Genomic DNA, 23486 nt, shown 5'->3' on the forward strand with positions numbered 1-23486 from the left:
TTCTATTCTATTCTATTCTATTCTATTCTATTCTATTATGAAATCTCTGGATCACATACACATATTCAAAGGTACAGTTGTCTGGAGCATTGTCTTTCTGGCATCATTTGTTGGTCAAGCCAATAAAAACAGAGGTATTCAAAGGTATACAAATGAAAAGTTGCATCCCTCTCGTTTCCTGGCAGCATGCACACATAAGAAAAAGTATTGATGCATGTCATTAGGGCTGCAGGCAGCTGCCTGTGATGATCCAGAATATATATTTTTGCCTTTGTGCCAATGACAGCTCCCTTCCCCAAGGGGCTTGTAATCTAAAGCACACACAGGAAAGGAACATGAGAAAGAGGGAAATAGAGGCATGAACAGTCAGGGAAGGATGCTGTGTGATAATTGGCGATGCCAGCAGAGGTCACTAAAGAATCACATGGCCATGGCATTGTCCCACAAATCTGAATGTGTTCCATGTGGTCCAAAAGGCACTCAAAAAGTCTCCAACACGCTCTTCTCAAATAGAAATGTGCCCTGTAAAGCAATATACAGAAGACCTCAAACCCTCTCGATCTTTTCCAGAATGAGAGAGGTCCACATTGGTGTTTCTTTTGCCCTGTCATTGCAACAGAGAGTAGTAACATCTGGCTTGCACTGAGCTGGCACTGTTGCGTTTATTTGTGAACAAAGGAGGACATTCGCTGCAAGAGCTTCCAATGTTTCAAGTCCAAAATGTCTCCAAAAATCAACAATCAACCATGTCCCCCTTTTCAGACCATCTCTGCAAAAGAGCTCAGAGTAGGGAGGGAGGAATTATAAATTGTTTCATTCCAAGGAAGGTGATTGAGGCCAATGTTTTGGGAAAGGCGTTCGCTGCATGTAACACGACCATCTTTGAAAATGAAAGGTTGTAGCTGAGTAGTAGAGCATCTGCTTTGCATACAGAGGATCCCAAATTCAATCCCCCGACAGCATCTTCAGACAGAACTGGAAAAGACCCCTCTCTGAACTCCATTGCCAGCCAGTGTAGGCACACTAAGCTTGATGGATCCATGATCCAGGGCGTTGCATTCTGGGAAAATTAAGATGGTGGGCAGCCAGAGCGAACGGAAGCTGGGCTTGGGTCAGAAGCATCAGCACTGCCTCCCACAGGCATCTGGTTTGGCCACTGTGAGAAGAGGAGGCTGGACTAGATGGGCCATTGGGTTGGTCCTGCTAAGATCTTCTGATGTTCATGTGCCCACTGCTCAAACCCTGCCTGAGAAATCTGGAGATGGGATTTGACTGTGGCCGATAGGCAAATGTGGCTCCCTGTCAGCTTGGAATACGTGGTTAGATGCAGATGCATCTGCATAGTGTTGCAAGATGTATTTATAGCAGCTCAATTTGGGAGCTGAGAAGGCTTTGCTGAGCTAGGAACATGATGGAGGGAGGTCACAAGCCCATGCAGTCCTGGGCACTGCGGTAGAACCTCTCACGGACACCCACAAATGAACGCCAAGCTTCTGTGAGACTTTTCGATATTCCGATGAAAACAAACAGGAAGTGTGAAGGTGATTTGCTTGACATTGTAATTGGCATGAGACCCATAGTTCTGTGGCAGGATGCAGTTCACGGCAGAAGAGGTACATCTGTATTCTACTTCTTTAATCTTTCTATTTTATTGCCCTACTATTATGTTGAGATTCACTTCATTTTAGTTGTTGTGGTTTTTTTAAAAATATGTTGTCCTGTTTCTTGTGATTGCAATGGATCAATGAGAGCCAGTGTGGTGTAGCGGTTAAGAGCAATAGACTCGTAATCTGGTGAACCCGGTTCGCTTCCCTGCTCTTCCACATGCAGCTGCTGGGTGACCTTGGGCTAGTCACACTTCTCTGAAGTCTCTCAGCCCCACTCACCTCACAGAGTGCTTGTTGTGGGGGAGGAAGGGAAAGGAGAATGTGAGCCGCTTTGAGACTCCTTCGGGTAGTGATAAAGCGGGATATCAAATCCAAACTCTTCTTCTTCATCATCATCAATGGTCTTGATCACAGCCTGATCTAGGGGAGGTGTAAGAACAGCACTGCTGCCATACAAATCTGTGGTGAAGAAAAAAGAAAAGAAAAGAAATGGGCACATGTTTGGGTTAAAAGTGGGTCCCGGCTTCAGAGAAGGTTGAAGAATACTGAATGCTGGGAGGTTCAGGACAGACAAAAGGAAGGACTTTTTCACATGGTGCATCATTAAACTGTGGAACTCACTTCCACAGGAGAACCATCAGAACTGGGGGGGGGGGAGCAAATTGAAAACAATACATCCTTTCAAAGAATGCAACAGGAACCGATAATTAAAAGATGAAAAAGGCAGACAAAACTTCCAGCAGCTAACAAATTTCAAGCTTAGAAGAAAGAAACAGAGGGTCACAGATTAAAAGCTAGCTAGATTCAAAAATTTATATATATATATATATATATATATATACACACACACACACACACACACACACATATATATATATATTAAACGTCTTTTCCAATCATCTAAAGAGGTAGCTTTGTGAATCTCCACCAGCAGGGTGATGCTGCCAATGAGAGGGACCAATCTCTTTCAGCTGCCCATTTGTTCTCACATATGGATGGCACCAAGATCTGGGCATCCAAGGGCTGTGTTCATGGCTACCATGTCCTTATGAAGTAGCCACTTTCTGGAGAAACCTGGACCTGGGCAGTTTTAGTACTTTAAAGAGAAGGTCTCTCTCTGCCTCTCCCTTGGCAGATGAGTTGATGTTGAAAGAGTTTCTTGAAAGCAGAATACTTGAAAAGCACCATGGCGAGGGCAGTTTCATGCTGGGGGAAGCCACCTTCAATTTCTGGGCCATCATTCTGTACTCAGGTGTTTTTGTTGCCAGTGCCGCTTTGGAAGTTCGACACCTTTGCTGCATCTAAGCCCTTCGAAGCAGCCACTCCTCTCTCTCCTTCCAGCGGGGTTATAAAGTAAGCCACACTCCTAATTGTGCCATTGCATATAGATGAGCTGGCAACCAGTTTAAGCTCACACATTGATTCATAAATGCCAAAGAAAGTCCCAAGCTGCTTGGCAGAGAGTTCAAGAGCTAGTGGACCACAACAGCCTAGGAAGCCGCAGCTTTTCAGGGGCTGAAGAAAAGATCAGAGAAAGAACAGAGAAAGGCTGGGACATCCCTCACCTTACAGTTTAGCAAAGAAGGTAAGAGAAGCAATCATATGCTGAATTTCTGGTCGAAATTAGTCTCAGGTAACAGGGCAAGCCATTTCCAGGGGTGCAGTTAATTGCACTGTATATTCTACAGCAGCGACCTTGTGCTCTCCAGAAATTTTGGAGGACCAACAGGTCCAATTGTCAGAGGCAGCGAGCGTTGCAGTCCTAAGCACCTGAAAGGCTGGGGAAAGGCTGCTCTATAGTTTGACTGGCACCTTCCTGCAATGTTTAAAAGTCTTTTCTGATCAGGACCTGTCAAATGGAGAGATGGGTAGACAGCAGGGGAGGGTGTGTGCGTGTAGTAGATCAAGTCTTGGGTTCAGATCTGCTTTTGAAGCCCTATCAGCAGGCACAGATTGGAAGCACAGCAGCAGGCAAAGGGTTAAAGTCCCCTTAGCCTCCATGCCAAGGACCCAATCCACGTTGCCCAGCCAAAATTACATCCACCTGCTTGCAGGGATGGCGCTGTAACAAGTTTGTCCCTCGGGGACATCTGTATCTGGTCCTTGTTCTCCTCCTCTCGATCCAAAGGCTCAGTGAGTGGGCTGAGCTCAAGCAGAGTGAAGAGGTCCTGTACTTCATGGTGTCTGATGGCTGAGATACAATGTTGCTTCTCTGGTGCACAATTAACTTGGATGCAAAATCACATCTGCATGGAAAATTCCTCAGATAAAAATAGAGACATCTCCCACTCCTTGACAACTGCCCCTCCTCAACCCCCTTCTTTTTTGTCCCCCACTGCCCCACAGAACATTTCCACCACCACCACACCAATGGGACACAGAACACACTCTCTCCACTGTCCTGAGAAAAAACAACCCTTATTTCCAATTTTATTTTATTCTTTGGTAGATTTCCCAAAAGAAACGCACACGCCAGTAAATATTTTTTAGAAATGGGCAAGATTAGATGCAGACACACAAAGCTTGCGCTCTGCTCTGCTTCCCCTTTCTTCCCGCCCAGGGCAGCCCTGCCCTCTGCCTGCCCCTCAGAGCTGGTGTGTCATGCGAGGCTCAATGGGGACAGCCTCTCCTCTTCCTCAACTGCTCTCCAGCAGCCGCTAAGAGCTGGCCAAGGGAGGAGGCTGGAAGCAGTGGCCATGGAGAGGCCATGGAGAGGCAACAGAATACCTCCTTGCAGCCATTGCTCAAGACAAGTGCTGGGTCATCTGCAGCAGCACTAGTGGGGGAAATTGGGACATTCCAGGATCACATCAGAAGCTGGGGTGGCTTTTGTAACTCAGGGCTGTCCATGGAAAATAGGAAGGGTATGGAAAGCCAACTTGGAGGGTATGGAAAGCCAACTTGGAGGGTATGGAAAGCCAACTCGGAGGGTATGGAAAGCCAACCTGAGTTGCAAGGTTCCTATGCTCAGATCAACCAAGATCACAACATGGTCTTCCTTGTAGGGGGAACTTAGTCGTTTGCACAGCTTCTTCTGTAGGGTCTTGTGTGTACCACACAGACTACCTAGTGATACTTCTGGACCTCACATCCTTTGCAGGCAGGAGAGCGATGGCTGCGGAACTTTCCAAAAGCAGCTGCGTCAGTATTAAAATCAGGCCAAATGGCTGCATACAATCTGGGACACTGGAAAAGAACCTGTATCTCCCACCACCTCTAATTCCAGCAGATGTCACACAGGCAAGCTCAGACGGTGATCTCTTTTCTTCAAGGTCTTCAGGTCTGAGCTGCAGAGCTTTTGTAGTTCTGGAAAGAGAAGTTAATTTGCTGCAATGGAAATCTCATGAGATTTATTAACATGAGAGGGTTTATAAAATAGGGCAGACAGCTCTCTTCTGTTAAAAAAGATAGTGCCCTCTATAAATCAGTGGGCTACAGCTGCCATCATCCCTGACCACTGACTAGGGAGGGTATCATTTTGGCTGCTCCTGTTGTCCTGGGTCAAAGAACTGGTCCATGAATCCCAGTATTTCCCTGAGTAACAGTAATCCTTTGAGGTTTCAGGGAAGGGTCTATCCCAACCCTGCTGTCCTGGTCCCCTTTTTACTAGACATGGCAGGAAGTTAACTTGGGGCTTCCTGAATGCAAAGTGTGTGTTCAGTCACCAAGCTGTGATGTGAAAAAAGGGAGCCGAGTCTTGCTTTTCCCAGAAAGCTGCAGTCAAAAACCAGCTCTGCAATGATACCTACCTACATATAATTGCAAACACATATTCATAACATTCATACTTTTAGGTGAATTTCTTTAAATATGCTCCAAAGTATGCTTTAGTATGAAGCTTTGGGGATGTGGGTAGCGCTGTGAGTTAAACCACAGAGCCTAGGACTTGCCGATCAGAAGGTCGGTGGTTCGAATCCCCGTGACGGGGTGAGCTCCCGTTGCTCGGTCCCTGCTCCTGCCAACCTAGAAGTTCGAAAGCACATCAAAGTGCAAGTAGATAAATAGGTACCGCTCCAGCGGGAAGGTAAACGGCGTTTTCGTGCACTGCTCTGGTTCACCAGAAGCGGCTTAGTCATGCTGGCCAGATGACCCAGAAGCTGTACGCTGGCTCCCTCGGCCAGTAAAGCGAGATGAGCGCCGCAACCCCAGAGTCGGCCACGACTGGACCTAATGGGCAGGGGCCCCTTTACCTTTACCTATGCTTTGGTAACCTTTTGGTGAACAACAGGGGCAGCAACTATAGGTACATCAAGTGGCCGCACCCCCTCAATGTGGGGGTCAATGTGCCCCTGGTGAACAAAGTTATGCTAGAAACTTAGACAACCTCACGGATATTGGGCTGCATCCAGACTGGCCATGAGTGGAGTTGTATTCATGAGATGCTGCCATGGGTGGAAGAGAGGAAGACAGTTTTCACCAGTTCCTCCTTCCCTCTCTCTCCCTAGAAAAGGCCTCTAAAGCACAATGGGAAGTAGTTTGGGGAAGGTTATCCACCCCATTGTTTCAATTTTCTAATGGAGCATTTTAAGTTAATTGTACACAATCAAATTCCCCTCCACCAATGGAATTTAGCCCAGGTCTTTCCAAACACTTTAGAGGGCAAAGGGGTTGTCGATGGAGAGACAGTCAATGGAGCTCTATGGGTGGATTTGACCGGATGCATTAAAATGGCAAACAAACAGCAAAGGCTCTTAGTGCATCGTGTGGCAAAGTTATTAATGGCTGTGTCTGCAATCACAAATGCAAAGTAGCTTTTTGCATCTCATTTGCTTATGCACCTCTTCACATCAGCGACCCATGTAATGGGTCACTAAATCACTCAACGTAGCTTGAAAACGGGCAAAGTTTTGCAAATCAATTATACTTGGGGAAGAAATTAGAAATACAAAACAGGGTGTTGTTTTAATTCATGAAGCTAAAGAACAAGAATGAATGCAATGTGTAGAGAAGTTTAAGACAAGCTTCCTTTCATAGAGTCCACCATGGTTTGCAAAGAGAACTTGGCTGATGTCCCCCAAGCTCTTCAGAAATACTTGGACTGAACTCGGACTGGAATGTACAGTATTGGGCATCAGATATTGCTGTCAGAGACACACCCTTCCTCCATTTCATCATAGCACAGAAGTGGATGGTTTAAACAATCCCACATTTATTTTGCACCTCTGTGATCACAAACCAACTCAGGGAACCAACTGGTATGACAGGGGGAATATCAAAATAAAAATAAAATAAATAAAACATTGTCCAGCAGCATCTTATAAACCATCTAAGTTTGTTCTGGTATAAGCTTTCGTGTGTGTGCACACTTCTTCAGATTCTTCAGGGGAATATCACTTTGAGTTGGGGGTGGCAAGAGAAACAGCTATTGATTATTTATTTAAGCAGTACCATCACTATGCACAGTGTTCTATGTAGTGCAAGACTACAGTCCCTACCCCTCAGAGCTTACAATTCAAAATGCAACATAGAGGAAGCAACAGAGGAAGGGGAGTGAGAGGCAGCAAGTCAACAGGAATGCAGGAATCCGTTGTGTGGGCTTAGGCCTTGTTACAGGCTGTGACACAGCAGGGCAGGGAATGTGGGAACTGGGCTTTGTGGAGCTAAAGTGTCTCCGAAAAGGTAGGTTTTGAGGAGAGATTTGAAGAGATAGGGAATCCTGCCAGTGCTCTGAAAAGGATGGGAGGTTGTAGCAGTTCTCAGCCATTCCCTGGGAGTTCCCTGGGAAGGGAGGTTGATTATTAAACAGCTCTGGATAAACGTAGTTCTAGCTGGGGTGTAGGGACATGGGTTAAACCACAGAGCCTAGGACTTGCCGATCAGAAGGTCGTCGGTTCAAATCCCCACAAGAGGGTGAGCTCCCGTTGTTCAGTCCCAGCTCCTACCAACTTAGCAGTTCGAAAGTACGTCAAAGTGCAAGTAGATAAATAGCTACCGCTCCAGCGAGAAGGTAAACGGCTTTTCCGTGCACTGCTCTGGTTCACCAGAAGTGGCTTAGTCCTGCTGGCCACATGACCCAGAAGCTGTATGCCGGCTCCTTCGGCCAATAAAGCGAGATGAGCATCGCAACCCCAGAGTCAGTCACGACTGGACCTAATGGTCAGGGGTCCATTTACCTTTACCTTTAGCTGGGGTGTAGAGGGTCTCCTATCAGTTCTCACCACCCTTCACAAACTAAATTTCCTAGGATTCTTTAGCGGAAGCCACAACTGTTTAAAGTGGGATGATACTGCTTGAAATGTAGAGTGCAGTGGGGGGGGGGCAATGTTGTGGCACCATCCATTGTCAACACCCTCATGGCTTCTTTGCACGCCACCTTTCCGTAGTGAAAACAAATGTTCAAGGTGCCTTACAAGATGAAAAGTTACATAATGACAGAAGTAGCCCTAAGCAATGGATGAAAAACATATCAAAATGTAGACAACAAAATTAAGCAATTCCCCACAAAACTCGCAATAAGATCCAAAAATATGCAGGAAACCCCCCCCCCCAAAAAAAACTTGATATCAATGGCAGCAAAATTAACATCTCCAAAATTAAATCTTGGCCCTAACAGAAACCCCTGGACAATACCCTACCCTGCATTTCCCAGTCCTTTCCCTTAGCACATAAGGTCTGATCTCTTGTGGAAGCAGGTTTGGCACGCAAGAGCACCACGTCAGCATTATCTGCGCAACCTGAATTTTCCTGGATGTGATTGGATAGCGACTGCCTGGGAGTGCCCCAGGACATCACTTTTTCCTCCGAAAAGGTGCAGTTCCCACAAAGGCAGAGCAGCAGGTCATCTTTGCCAAGTAGGAGGAGATGCACAGAGAGCTTCAGCGACAAGTGCTTGGCTGACAAGCTCCCCATTTGCATGGCAGAATATAGACTCATGAATTTACATGGGCGATGGGTGGAAAAGTACAGGAACGCCAAGGAGAAAACTCGATGTTTCCTCCATTGCTCTGGTGGCTCCGAGATCTCTGCTTCTCTTCCAGCAGTCAGCTGGTGGGGAGTGAAGAAGAGAAAGCATCAGTTGCAGAGTCTGATATCATAGCCACACAACCATCAGGCTTCATGCAAGACCAATGCAATCGCGCTGGAATCCTGAAGTCAATTCAGATTGTTGGAAGCAATCCACAGTGGGGGCAGCAATTCTTGTGAATTCCAGTTCCACAGGAAGAGAGAGTTGCTCTTGTGCTCAGGTCCTGCTTGTCGGTTTCCTATAAAGGGAATGTGGTTGGCCATTGTGAGAACAGGGTGCTGGAGTACATGGATCATTGGCCCAATCCAGCAGGCTTTCCTGATGTTCTTAGATATGAGCCAATGTCCTTTCCTGATGCATGAACAAGGCTTGAATCCTAAGATAATAAATGCCCCCTTTTGCACTATACAGTGGCATCTTGTTTCTCAAATTTAATCCACTCCAGAAGTCCATTCAACTTCTGAAATGTTCAAAAACCAAGGCACAGCTGGCACAGGCGCCCCGGAAACAATAGCCAACAGCCACTTCAGACGTTTGGCTTCTGAAAACCGTTTAAAATCCAGAACACTTACCAGAATGTTTTCGTTGTTCGGGAGCTGACATGCTTGAGTACCAAAGCGTTCAAGAACCAAGGTTCCCCTGTACCTGTAAAGCAGCACTGCACTATTCTGAATGGTTGTGGCTTCCTTCGAGGAATCCTGGGAAGCCTGGTTTGTCAAGGGTGCTGAGAGTCGCTAGGAGATTGCTGTTCCCCCTTACAGAGCTACAATTCCCAGTGTTTCCTAGAGAAAGGGATTGACAGTTAAACCACTCTGGGAATTTCTGGTCCAAGAGAGGACTAGGGGATCTGCTAACATCAAACTGCATTTTCAAGAATTCCTTGGAGGAAGCCACAGCTGTTTAAATTGGTATGGTGCTGCTTTAAATGTATATTGTGGATGAGGCTCACCTTAAGGAACTTAGCAGAACAATCTTTCCCCACTCTGCAGCAACCTCTGAGTCTGTAAACCTAGAGCATCTCTGAAAGAGCCTCTCCCTAGGGCTGCCTCTGCAGGTAAAAAGGTAAAGGGACCCCTGACTGTTAGGTCCAGTCGTGACCAACTCTGGGGTTGCGGCGCTCATCTCGCTTCATTGGCCGAAGGAGCTGCCATACAGCTTCTGGGTCATGTGGCCAGCATGACTAAGCCGCTTCTGGTGATCCAGAGCACCGCACGGAAACGCCATTTACCTTCCCGCCGGAGCGGTACCTATGGTATTTATCTACTTGCATTTTGACATGCTTTTGAACTGCTAGGTTGGCAGGAGCAGGGACCGAGCAACGGGAGCTCACCCCGTCGCGGGGATTCGAACCACAACCTTCTGATCGGCAAGTCCTAGGCTCTGTGGTTTAACCCACAGCACCACCCGTGTCCCTTTTGCCTCTGCAGGTGGGAACAGCTAATTGCCACTTTTTGTGACCAGGCTTGTCGTTCCAATAATGGCTCTTGCGCCCCTAATTCTGAACTGTGAAAATTGGCTGATTGGCATCAGCAGTGGCAGCCCAACTCCATTCCGACAAGGCAGGAGCTGGAGCAAATGTTCCTCCCAGCGGTTAGATAACAGTGGCTACAGCTCCTGTCTTCAAGGAATGGTGCCCAGCTCCAATGGCAACCTGACACCAGCTTCCCACCCCATGGCTCCAGCCTCGGTGAGGGAGCCTGTTGTGGGGTGGGGGTGGGGTTGCTGGTTGCGTCCCCTAAAGAAAATGTGCCCGGAGTCACAGCCCCCAGCCCCCCTGGCATGTTACATCCATGGGAGCATGATGCCCTCTCCACTCCTGATTTTATTTATTTAACAGAATTTATATAGTGCTTAATGAAAAAGGTAAACCTGAGCAGGTTGATTCAAATGGTATGCAAAATTAATTGAAAAGAGCAGCAAAACATATTTTGAAAATAGTAGCCATGATGAAAATGACTGAACGATATATATGAAATTGTTGTTGTTGATTCTTCTTAGTTGTGTTCGACATTCTGTGACCCCATGAACCAGAGCATGCCTTGGAAACTCTCACTTTCTTCTCAAAGCTTCTCCTTTTTTATGTCCATGGAGTTTTCTTGGCAAAATACTGGAGTGGTTTGCCAGTTCCTTCTCCAGGTGGATCACATTTAGTCTAAACTCTCGGCTATGACCTGTCTGTCTTGGGTGGCCCTGCAAGGCGTAGCTCAAAGCTTCTTGGAGTCATTCAAGCCCCTTTGCCATGACAAGGCAGTGATCCATGAAGGGGATATATGAAATAAACTGATTTTTTTTAAAATAAATGCATGTAATACTTAACATGTATGGATAAAAGGTAAAGGTAAAGGGACCCCTGACCATTAGGTCCAGTCGTGACCGATTCTGGGGTTGCGTGCTCATCTCGCTCTATAGGCCAAGGGAGCCGGCGTTTGTCCGCAGACAGCTTCCGGGTCATGTGGCCATGACTAAGCCACTTCTGGCGAACCAGAGCAGCACACAGAAATGCCGTTTACCTTCCCGCCAGAGCGGTACCTATTTATCTACTTGCAATTTGTGCTTTTGAACTGCTAGGTTGGCAGGAGCTGAGACCGAACCACGGGAGCTTACCCCGTTGTGGGGATTCGAACTGCCAACCTTCTGATCGGCAAGTCCTAGGCTCTGTGGTTTAACCCACAGCGCCACCCACGTCCCAGCATGTATGGATAAAGGTAAAGGTAAAGGTACCCCTGCCTGTAGGGGCCAGTCTTGACAGACTCTGGGGTTGTGCGCCCATCTCACTTAAGAGGCCAGGGGCCAGCGCTGTCCGGAGACACTTCCGGGTCACGTGGCCAGTGTGACATCGCTGCTCTGGTGAGCCAGAGCCGCACACGGAAACACCGTTTACCTTCCCACTAGTAAGCGGTCCCTATTTATCTACTTGCACCCGGAGGTGCTTTCGAACTGCTAGGTTGGCAGGCGCTGGGACCGAGCAGCGGGAGCGCACCCCGCCGCAGGGATTCGAACCGCCGACCTTTCGATCGGCAAGTCCTAGGCGCTGAGGCTTTAACCCACAGCGCCACCTGCGTCCCGCATGTATGGAAGACTTGCCTAAATAAAAAGGTTTTCTGCTGGCATTGGAAGCAATACAACAGAGGCATCTGCCTAATATCAATAGGCAGTGAGTTCCAGAGAATAGGGGCTGCCCATAGAAAAGACTGATTTCTCTCAAGTATGGAGCGAATGATATTTGGCACTTTTAAGGTCAAAGCTGCTGAGCGTGCATGTAAGGGATAAGGTGATCCTTTGGGCAAACTGATCCCAAGCTGCTGATCCCAAGAGGAAGAGCAAAGAGGGTGCAATATTGCCCACTGCTGTCTTGTTGAGGGGTGGGAATTGCCTGCAAGGGGGGGGCACTTGACTTCTCTGCTATTGCCTATGCAACATAAAGAAGTCTTGGACCTGTTACCCTGGTAGAGCTGCTGCTCTCTTGTGAATCATCCGTTTCTGCTTCTGGTACAGTTGGCTTTGAGGAGAGCGTGTTTGGTTCTATGGAAATAATAGTTAATAGTTCACTCTAAGATTCTATGGGGGTGATGTGGGGGAGCGAGGCAAGTGGTGGCGAGAGGCAGGAGAGTAACAATGGCTCACATGATCCCAAATCCATTGAGTCCTTTCCAGGCTTTAATCATTAACACCTCAGGCTGGGGCTGGAACACAGCGACCTCTGTCTCCTCTCCTGTGGGTCATGAATCAGGTGGTGCAACTTGCTGTTCATGAAAGGAGGCAACATTATGAGATTTCGGCTTCTGCCTAATAATAATAATAATAATAATAATAATTTATTATTTATACCCCATCCATCTCAATGGGTTGCCCCAACCACTAAGGGCAGCTTTCAACACACATAGAAACATAGGATAACATCAAATATTAAAAAACTTCCTATACAAAGCTGCCTTCAAATGCCTTCCAAAAGTTGTACAGTGGTACCTCAGGTTACATACGCTTCAGGTTACATACGCTTCAGGTTTCAGACCCCACTAACCCAGAAATCGTGCTTCAGGTTAAGAACTTTGCTTCAGGATGAGAACAGAAATCGTGCTCCGGCAGCGCGGCGGCAGCAGGAGGCCCCATTAGCTAAAGTGGTGCTTCAGGTTAAGAACAGTTTCAGGTTAAGAATGGACCTCCGGAACGAATTAAGTTCTTAACCCTAGGTACCACTGTATGCCTGCCAACCTAGCAGTTCGAAAGCACCCCCGGGTGCAAGTAGATAAATAGGGACCGCTTACCAGCGGGAAGGTAAACGGCGTTCCGTGTGCTGCACTGGCTCGCCAGATGCAGCTTGTCACGCTGGCCATGTGACCCGGAAGTATCTAAGGACAGCGCTGGCTCCCGGCCTATAGAGTGAGATGAGCGCACAACCCTAGAGTCTGGCAAGACTGGCCCGTACGGGCAGCGGTACCTTTACCTTTTCCTTTACCACTGTATACCAAGCTCAGAGATGATGGGAGTTATAGTCCAACAAGATCTGGGGACCCACAGGTTGAGAACCGCTGTGTAGTTATTTATCTCCTTGACATCTGATGGGAGCGTGTTCCACAGGGGGGGTGCCACTGCCAAGAAGGCCTTCTGCCTAGTTCCCTGTAGCTTCACTTCTCGCATTGAGGGAATCACCAGAAGGCCCTCGGTGCTCCATCTCAGTGTCTGGGCTGAACAATGGGAGTGGAGATGTTCCTTCAGGTCTATAAGGCCAAGGCCATTTAGGGCACCAACACTTTGAATTCTGCTTGGAAACATACTGGGAGCCAGAACTGAGTAGTAGTAGTAGTAGTAGTAGTAGTAGTAGTTAACAACAACAATTATATCCCACCTTTTTCTCCAAGGAGCTCAAGGTGGCATATATGGTTCCCCCAATCTTCAAATCTCTCTCAAAAACCTGGTTAAGCTGAGAGTAAGCGACTGGCTCAAGGTCCCCTTTAACCCAATCAGCAGCCATACATGGAACAGGTAGGCCTGTCATTCCACCTCTGAGTCAGCCAAACAAGAGATGCCCCCTTACACAGAGTCAGACCAGTGACTCACCTTGCTCAGTGTTGCCTGCACTGACTGGCAGCAGCTCTCCAGGGTTTCAGGCAGGGGTCATTCCCAGCCCTCCCTCAAGATATTAGAGATGTACCGCATGGGACCTTCTGCAGGCAAGTCAGGTGGGGCTTGGGAGAGACCTCTGCCTGTAGAGCCACTGCTGCCAATCAGTGTAGACAATACTGAGTTTGATGGAGCTATGGTCTGACTCGCTATAAAGCAGTTTCCTGTGCTCCTGTTCTGAAACAGGAGGGGGTGCAGTGGTGCAAAAACCAAGGAAGACAGGAGGAAAAGCAACAGAGGAAAGGAGGTGCTGGTATTTGAAGCCATGTTCACATGACATGGCGTTGTGGATTAAACCACGGAGCCTAGGACTTGCCGCTCAGAAGGTTGGCGGTTTGAATCCCCACGATGGGGTGAGCTCCCGTTGTTTGGTCCCAGCTCCTGCCAACCTAGCAGTTCAAAAGCCAAAGTGCAAGTAGATAAATAGGTACCACTCCAGCGGGAAGGTAAACGGCGTTTCTGTGTTTCCGTGCGCTGTTTCCGTGCGCTGCTCTGGTTCGCCAGAAGCGGCTTAGTCATGCTGGCCACATGAAACTGTATGCCAGCTCCCTTGGTCAATAAAGCGAGATGAGTGCTGCAACCCCAAAGTTGGTCACGACTGGACCTAATGGTCAGGGGTCCTTTACCTTTACCTTTACCCTTACCTTTACACATGAGCCACAGTCCACAGCTATTCTGCACTTTCTTGAGCAATACAGCTGTTTGGTGCATTTCCCTCAAACCAGCTTCCGTCCAATTTGAAAATATAAGTCGTGGTTCAACTGTGGTGTATCCGTTTCAGGCAGCCATTGTAGCTGCCCAGGTGATGGCTTCATCGGATAGGAGTTCAGGGAGGTTGCAAGCACTGAGGAACCAAACAGGTAACATGCACCGAGTGAAGGCATTCCTAACCCCTCTTTGAAGTGCAGAGCAATGTACAAATGTGATTTGAAATATGGAAGAGGGGAAACAACCATACCACGTTGCAAACTGCTAATGTGTCCATAGCCAAAGCCTTAGATTAGGGCATCCGCAATGCACCCCTGGTTCACAAGACCCATTTAGTTATTCATTACATCCTTGCTAATCTCCTTGAACAACTACATATTTCTGGCAGCCGACAGTGACAGTGAAATTAATTACCTAAATTGCTAGACTTGTGGGTGTGCGCATCTGTGTGACTGGGAGGTGGTGGAAACTTGCAAGTCCCAGACTTCCAAGAGCTGACAAGAGAGAGAGAGAGAGACGGAGAGAAAAAGAGAGGCTAAGCATTGGAGGCCTTGCATTTATACTCCCTAATAAAGAGAGCATGTCCTTATTCAAGCAGCACATAGCTGAAGTACAGTGGTACCTCTGGCTAAGAACTTAATTCGTTCTGGAGGTTCGTTCTTAACCTGAAACTGTTCTTAACCTGAGGTACCACTTTAGCTAATGGGGCCTCCCACTGCCGCCGTGCCACCGGAGCACAATTTCTGTTCTCATCCTGAGGCAAAGTTCTTAACCTGAGGTACTATTTCTGGGTTAGCAGAGTCTGTAACCTGAAGCTTCTGTAACCTGAAGCATCTATAACCCAAGGTACCACTGTATAGAACTTGTTCCCACAAGAACCAGGGATGTGGATGGTTTTCTCAGAGGATTAGGCGAATTCATGGAGGAGGAGAACATTGAAAGCTCTTGGGCTCAGATTTTGCTGATGGGTTTCCCATCTGGATGGCCACTGTGAGAACAGGATGCTGGACTAGATGGGCCATTGGTCTGATCCAGCAAGCCCTTCTGATGTTCTTTACATTCATGTACTTATTTTTTACCTTTCCCTCAAGGAGCTCAAGGCCAGGCCTATGGCAACTCACTGCCACCCATTTTCTGCCACCCAAAATCCTGTGAGGAAGGTCAGGATTTGAAGAGGGAGCAGAAAAGAGAGAGTAACTGGTTCAGCATCACCCTTTTTGAGGGGAGGGGGGAAGGTGTGTCTCAGAAGCTTGAATCCACTTGACTGCTTGCTGTTTATGACATCACAACTTCAAGTCAATAGCTGTTATTACAGGAGTGGGAGACACGATGTATTTCTGGCCATAAAGAAAAGCTGCAATTGGTATGCATGCTTCCATCCCGAAAAGTAAAAGGAGAAAAATAGACAAGTGTTGTTTATGTGCATGAAGGGAAGGGAACTCCTTTAAAAGCCAGAATGTAAAATGAAACAAGATAAATGTTTGCAAGAAAGATTAAAGAGAGTGAATAGGAACAGATTGTGTGTTCAGGGAACATTAACACTATGGAGGTAAAGAAGAAGAAGAAGGGGGGTTTAGATTTGTTCCAGGGATGGAGCTATTAAATGACAATTTAGAAATGACGAGTAGATGTTTTACATCTCTAGGGAGTTTACTGATGAGAAACTGCACCAGAAAGCCAAGGGAAGCTTGTTCTCTGCATTAAAAATGGCAGACCCAGTACATTTTGTACTCTGAATCTTTCTATACTTTTAGACTGTGGGTGAATCCTAGTTCACCTCTGGGAGATGCTTGCCTCATTGCTTCATTAGGAATTTTGGGTATGCCTCCTGGGATAACAGTTATTCATGCAGAGATACAACACACAGCCCCTTTTAACAGGGGAGGCCTCTCAAGTGCAGATAGCAGAGACTTTTTAACTGTGGCTCCTCCGGAATGCTTACCCCAGGGAGAAGGACCCTGGCTGCTATCCTTTTTTCCCCGACTAAAATGTTTTTGTTTCCCCCAGGTTTTTAAGAATTGTTTATAATGTCAGTGCTCTGAAATATGGGGGCGATTCTAATATTTTTATGGGTACCTGAGTTGTAGTCCAAAACATCTGGGGGGCTGGGAAAGATCAATGACCTGACTTGATCTTAAGATGTATCCCAACACTCCTAATCATTCTATTTATTGTGGCAAATCAGGAGAGCTCACAGCAAACTGGCAGGCTCTGGCAAACAGTTTGGGAATTAGCAATCTAACTTAATACAATTATGGAATAAGCACCTTTATCGTTAGAAGTGTTCAGGAATGAGTGGTGCTTCTGCAGACACCTCATATTCCTTCCATCAGATCAGACGCCACATTCCCTCCGCTTAAAATCAACCCAGAATTCTCTTGCAAGGGCAGCAATGTTGGATGTTCTCCCTGCCCAAGCAATTAATACACCTTGGTAAATTAGAGAAGACAAGCTCTGGTTACTCTGCAGATTTCAGCTGAACTCTCCTTAGGAGCCTTCTGCATTATACAACGTGTGTTACGTAAGCTTTGTTTCAAGAGGGGACCACGATCTCTAATCACACCGAGCTTATACCAGAATGCTGACCACAAGATGGTTTTGGGTTCCTCTTGAATCTTAGCAAACACCTTTCATGACCACCCTGCGTTATACAACGCGCATGCTTTATTTTGAGAAGAAAGGCTGAGAACAATGCTCACCCACCCGGCATATGCTGGAGTGTTAAACCCAGGCAGGGACTTATTCTGACAACTGATAGGTGCCTAGCAAGAGAGAAGCTGAAGGGAGGTCTGGATTTGGCATTGCGCATTATTTGCCGTGTTTGTAATTTCACACTTCCTCAAAGCTCCCCTGCATTCAAACACAAACACACACACAACTCCCTGCAAGTTTAAACTTGCACAGCAGGGACTGGGTGAGGTTAGAGACTCTAGCTGTGCCAAGCACACTCCTGTTGGTTGGGCACCCTCTGCATAGCCAGTGCTGGGTTTTAAAGCCATGTTCACACATTACATGATCCCCAATGCAGGTGTATCTCGTGCTTTGCTATAAGAAGCTCCTGGTTTGTTCCTCAAACCAGCTTTGTCTCTAGCCAATGTGTGAACACCTTTGCAGCGGGGAGAGACAAAATCACCTGTCCACGTCCCCAATAGAAATCAATTGAAGCCTAATTGTACAGTGGTACCTCTGGTTATGAAGTTAATTCGTTCTGGAGGTCTGTTCTTAACCTGAAACCGTTCTTAAGCTGAGGTACCACTTTAGCTAATGGGGCCTCCCGCTGCCGCTGCACCACCGGCGCACAATTTCTGTTCTCATCCTGAGGTGAAGTTCTTAACCCAAGGTACTACATCCGGGTTAGTGGAGTCGATAACCCGAAGTGTTTGTAATCTGAGGTACCACTGTATAGCAGTTGTGGTGGGAGAAACAAACTTCACTGCAGAAGAGGGGAATGTGAACACCCCTCCACTCTTGCACTCTCTGGAGAGCTTGTTTTGAATTGCATGGACTTTTAAATTGGAGAAGCAGTCAAAATAATGCAATAATAATAGTTATTACAGTAACCGTTACCATCTATCTCGGAAAGGAGCCCAGAGTGGCAAACAGCGAAGCGGCAAAAGTGTATCATTTAAAAATAAAAGTTTAAGAGCTTCTAAAACATTTAAGAACAACCCCAAAATGGCCCACCCCACTTCAGCATCATGTTCTGCAGCAGGTAAATGTTAGCTGTGATTCCTGCATCTCATGGGGTTGGACTAGATGACACTTCCCACCTTACAGTTCTCTGATTCTGTGCTTCTAGCTGCAGATTGAGTAGCAGAAGTTTCATGCATCAACAATGATGACAATTAACTACTGAATTTGTGTAATAGGGATGCGCAAAGAGCCATGATACAATTGCATGGGTTGTTCAGCTGTTTTCAATTTCGAAAGCCCAAACTCACCCTGGGCACCCACAAGTCCTTGGCTGAGCCTCCTTTCGGTCCCAGCCTATGAACAGATGGAAGCCTTTTGGCATATACAACTGTGCATTTGGCAACTCAAGCATTTCCCAATTGCAACACCCCTAGAATTGCAATACAGAAACAGTATGTTATAGGAGGGGTTTGTTATAAAGAAAGACTCCAAATAAGGGGCTCACAAGTTTTGAGACTTAACCCCCTCACCCCCCCCCCAAAAAAATTAAAGCACGAGGAGAAATGAAAAGTCAGATGTTGGAAAAGTACCAAGAATGCTCCATTGCACAGGGATGTTTTCTTTGTGCTCCAGGCTGTGTTTTGAACATGAACATGCTAAGTAAGGGCCAGCATACGAAATGTTTGAACTGTAAAATAACCTTGCTCCTCTTCCTGTGACCACACACTTGCTTAAAGTTTAACTGGACTCCCTCTCCACCCCCACCCCCGAGCAGGGGTGGAAGGTCGGAACAAAAATGGCCATAAGGCCTTTGAGAGCTGAATGGGAACATCGAAATCTGCATATCTCGGAAACGAGTACGTTAATACTCCTGCGTGCTCCCAAATAATACATTCTGTCAGTCACATGATCCAAATTCCAGAGGGGTGGCCATGTTTGTATCCTGCAGCAAAAGGTGTACTAGGCTCTTGTATCACCTTGAAGACCAATGCATTTTCTCTGGCAGAATCTTCCTTGCTGTTGAGCCCTGCTGGGTCACAATCAATCAACAGGTCCAATAAATCAATAGGTTCACTTGTTGATTGAATCAAGAGAAAGGATTTTGAGCACGCTCTGTGTGCCTTACCTGTGCCAGGATGTCTTGCTTGCCTAGGTAGAAGGCTGAGAAGATGGAGAGTATTCAGGTGATTAGCCAAACCTTCCCAACCTGGCATCTTCCAGCTATAACTACAACTCCCTATAACTATAACTACAACTCTATAACTATACAAACTATATAACTATACAAACTATACAAACTATATAACTATACAAAGTATAAGTTATACAAACTATAACTACAACTCCCATCATGCTGGTTTGGCCTAATGGGAGTTGTAGTCTAGAACATTGGGCAAACATCCCATTGGAGAATGCTGGGGTACTCAATGAAAGGGACACTGCATTATTATTATTTTTAAGTTTCTATACTGCCCATCACCTAAGTTTTCTGGGTGGTTAAAAAAATTATTTTAAAAAATATAATACAACCTCTCAAAATGAAAAAGCCACACATCAAGAATAACCAACTACATAGAATACAAATCAGCATTAGCAACAATCCAAGGCCAACACAGACTTACCCAAAGAGTGAGTTAAAAGGCCTGTAAGAATACAAAGGTCTTCACTGTACTGAAAGTCCATAATGCAACTGTTATAAGAAAAACTGCTTCCTTTCCTTTTTGGGGTATTCCAGAGCCCATATAGAGCCCATATAGAGTGGGAGGAAATAACAGAGGCCAACCAGAGTATATTTGAGAAACAAAGTGGCTAGCAAGCTTGATCTTTATTAAAGGAAAATAAACTGTTGCAACGGGGTCCCCACTCACCACACACAGGAGGGAGGAGCACCCTGAAGAATGGCGCACAAGCCCTTATATAGACTCTTGAAATTGCTCACCCTGTAGCCCAAGACCCCCCCAGCCAAAAAAGAAAATCATACATATATCACAGAAGGAGGCGGTCTACAGCAGAAAACCTGTCTGCCAGGATACCTGATAATGGCCACTGATTGCATTACCTGGGCATCCTGAGCATTCTTTTGTGATGGTTAATACTCAGTTCCTGAATCCATGTCACAGGCTCACCCTATTCATACACAAATACGCCCTTAAGACAGGATTTGCAAGCAAAAATACAATGGGAAAAGTTCCCCTTTTGCCTCACTTACTTCCGAGGAATATTTGAGGTCATTGGGAGAGTCAAAATGACTTCAGGATTGCTCTCCCATACTATTTCAGACACATGGTTCATATATTTAGATAGGTGTGTATTTATGAATATTTATTCTATATTTGAGACCTTAAATTCTTATAATGCAATCACCGGGCAACCCTCAGTGGTGCTTGGCGTTCTACAAATTCCTCTTTTTTCCACGTTACATTAAGATCCACTTCAGCCTGTGGTTGGAAAGTTTGAAAACAGCCACCGAAAAAAGCACATTCATTTTGGTTGGTGGGAGTTGCGGTGGAGGAATGGGTGAAGGGTTTAAGTTTTTGCTGTGAAGTGTCACCTTGATGCAGCAGTAAGTTAAATCCTGAGGCTCTTCTGCAAAATACTCTCCTAGAAGACTGGCAGGCAGCTTCAAAATCCTGATGGCATCCAAGAGCTCTGGTTCACACATGCACATTCGTCACTCAGATCACTCATCAGCACCAAGCAATGAATTGCATGCATGCATGAGACATGACTGATACATTTATAAAACACACTGCAGGATTTCCATTATTGCTGCTCGCACTGCAAGCACCATCCGGCACAGTTAATTCATGCATTCGCAGCTGCCTTCATCAAATGTACACAACAATAACCAAGCAAAAAGTACTTTCCAAACCACGTGTCCCTGGGAACCACCTTGCTGTTGTATGACCTTGCTGTGACTTTTGGCCCTGCATGAGAGTGAAGGATAAAAGTGCCTACTTAGCTGCTCTACAGGAGAGCCATGAAGCAGAACAGACGCAAATTTCCATGCCTACCTGAGCTAACTACCACTATGGAACGCTCCCTTGGGCTATTACACATTTGTTTATTCACCAGTCCATTGAAATCCTTTGCAAATGGTCCAATTCCTATTTGTTTGGTTGCTGTTGGTTTTTTTAAAAAAGCTCCTTGCAGTCCTAATGTTTATTCCATGTTCCTCTTTTTTAATTACTTATCCAGAGTGGCTGGTGGAGATGCTTAAATATTTCCAGAAGCATTTCACCCATCTCTGGGTGGAACACAAAAGACGAAGGTCCAGACTGGTCTCGAAAGATGGAAGATGCAACATAGAGTTTGGGAATGTAGAAGAACAATCAAGATTTGTTTTCTTGGTTGACATCTGGACCACCGTCTTGGACCTCAGGTGGAGATATAAGATGACCATCTTCATCTCAGCCTTCTTAGGTAGCTGGTTCTTGTTTGGCCTTCTCTGGTACGTGGTGGCCTACATACACCAGGATCTGCCAGAGTTCAGCCCTTCGATAAATCACACTCCATGTGTTGACAACATAAATGGTTTGACATCTGCTTTCCTCTTCTCCCTGGAGACTCAGGTCACCATTGGCTACGGTTTCAGGTGTGTTACGGAACAGTGCGCCACTGCCATTTTCCTGCTGATCATTCAGTCTATCCTAGGGGTTATCATCAACTCGTTCATGTGCGGGGCCATCTTGGCCAAGATCTCTAGGCCCAAAAAGAGGGCAAAAACCATCACCTTCAGCAAGAATGCCGTCATCAGCAAGCGTGGCGGAAAGCTGTGTCTCCTCATCCGGGTGGCCAACCTCCGGAAAAGCCTTTTGATTGGGAGCCACATCTATGGTAAGCTCTTGAAAACCACCATCACACCTGAAGGGGAGACCATCATCTTGGACCAAGTCAACATAGACTTTGTAGTCGATGCCGGAAACGAGAATCTCTTCTTCATCTCCCCCTTAACCATCTACCACATCATTGACAAGCACAGCCCCTTCTTTCACATGACGGCGGACACCATCCTTCAACACGACTTTGAGCTGGTGGTGTTTCTAGATGGGACGGTGGAATCCACCAGTGCCACCTGCCAAGTGCGGACCTCTTACATCGCCGAGGAGGTGCTGTGGGGCTATCGCTTTGCTCCCATGGTCTCCAAGACCAAAGAAGGGAAGTACAGGGTGGACTTCCATAACTTTGGCAAACCTGTGGAGGTGGAGACCCCTCACTGCGCCTTCTGCCTTTACAATGAGAAAGATGCCAGAGCCAAAGCAAAGATGGGCTATGACAACCTCGGCTTCCAAATTCAAGGAGTCGGGGAAACCAATGACACAAAAATGTAATCTTCAATCGGATGAGATGGGAATGCTGACTTCTTGATATAAACTAGGATATTGCGCCAAAGAAGCCTAAGAATATTCTGAGTACAGAAGGGAAAAGGGACTGGGTTATTTGGATACTGAGTGAGACTTTACCAGGGCAGGGGACACAGCAGCAAACCCCTGGGTGCTGCTAACTTCCTATTGTTTATAGTCACAGAACAATCTGTATATTTTTATATATTTGTGAGACTTTTATGTAATTTGGTAAATTGATATGTCCAATAAAATTTTCATTCAGATTTTGGGAATAATAGAATTGTATATTGTGAACCACCTTAAGACCTGTGAGGATAGGGTGGTATGCAAGTAGTAGTAGTAGTAGTAGCAGTAGCAGTAGCAGTAGCAGTAGTAATAATAATAATAGAAGTGCTGGAAGCGACCCAAAGCATCATCTAGTCTAACCCTCTGCAATACACTTTTGGGAACTTTTGGGTGGGCTTATACACAGGAATCTGCCTGTGTCAGGAGTCAGGCCATTGGTCCATCTACCTTAATCTTGTCTCTACTACAGGGACGTCTTACCCATAGAGGCTAGTGGTGCAGGGCACCAGGTTGCCAAGTTCTGGAGGGTGCCAGGGAAGAGGCGGAGGCTGGACGCGGCGCCTCCCGGCACCAGCTTGCCACCCTTGCCCGCCTCCACCATGCCATGCCGAAGCAGCGCTGTGCCTGGAGCCTCTGTCTGCCATGGTCACCGCGGCACAAATCGGCCAGCTGAGCTGGGAGGCGCCACGTCCAGCCTCCGCCTCTTCCCCGCCTCCGCCTCTGGGAAACGGGCCGGGGGGTGCCGGAGGGAGCTTTGCGCCACAGCACCGGATATGCTTAAGACGGCACTGCTACACTAGTAGTCTTTCCGACTACAACCATTGACAACCACAGCTCCTATCCTTCCTCAGCACTGGCCAGGCTGGTTTGGGCTGATGGAAGTTGCCCAACAACATGCAGCATGTCCCAGGTTGGGACAGGCTGAGCTACCCTGACTGGAAATGGTTCTTCAGGCTTTCAGGCATGAGCCCTTCTCAACCCTACATGGAAATGACTCAGGGATGGAATCTGAGACCTTTTGCAGACAAAGCATACATTCCA

At 46.7% G+C, this 23486-nt stretch overlaps 1 protein-coding gene across 1 annotated transcript; it reads left to right on the plus strand.

Annotated features, from left to right (window-relative positions):
• The first annotated feature begins 3150 nt into the window (after nucleotides 1-3150).
• Nucleotides 3151-22522, plus strand: KCNJ1 (potassium inwardly rectifying channel subfamily J member 1). The gene is made up of 2 exons (XM_081889962.1): nucleotides 3151-3192; nucleotides 21232-22522. The coding sequence occupies exon 2, from the start codon at nucleotides 21246-21248 to the stop codon at nucleotides 22362-22364; it is 1119 nt and encodes a 372-aa protein (XP_081746088.1). The 5' UTR covers nucleotides 3151-3192; nucleotides 21232-21245; the 3' UTR covers nucleotides 22365-22522.
• Nucleotides 22523-23486: the final 964 nt, after the last annotated feature.

This window comes from Podarcis melisellensis (assembly GCF_964234715.1).
Source record: "Podarcis melisellensis genome assembly, chromosome: 15".
Classification (NCBI taxonomy): Eukaryota; Metazoa; Chordata; class Lepidosauria; order Squamata; family Lacertidae; genus Podarcis; species Podarcis melisellensis.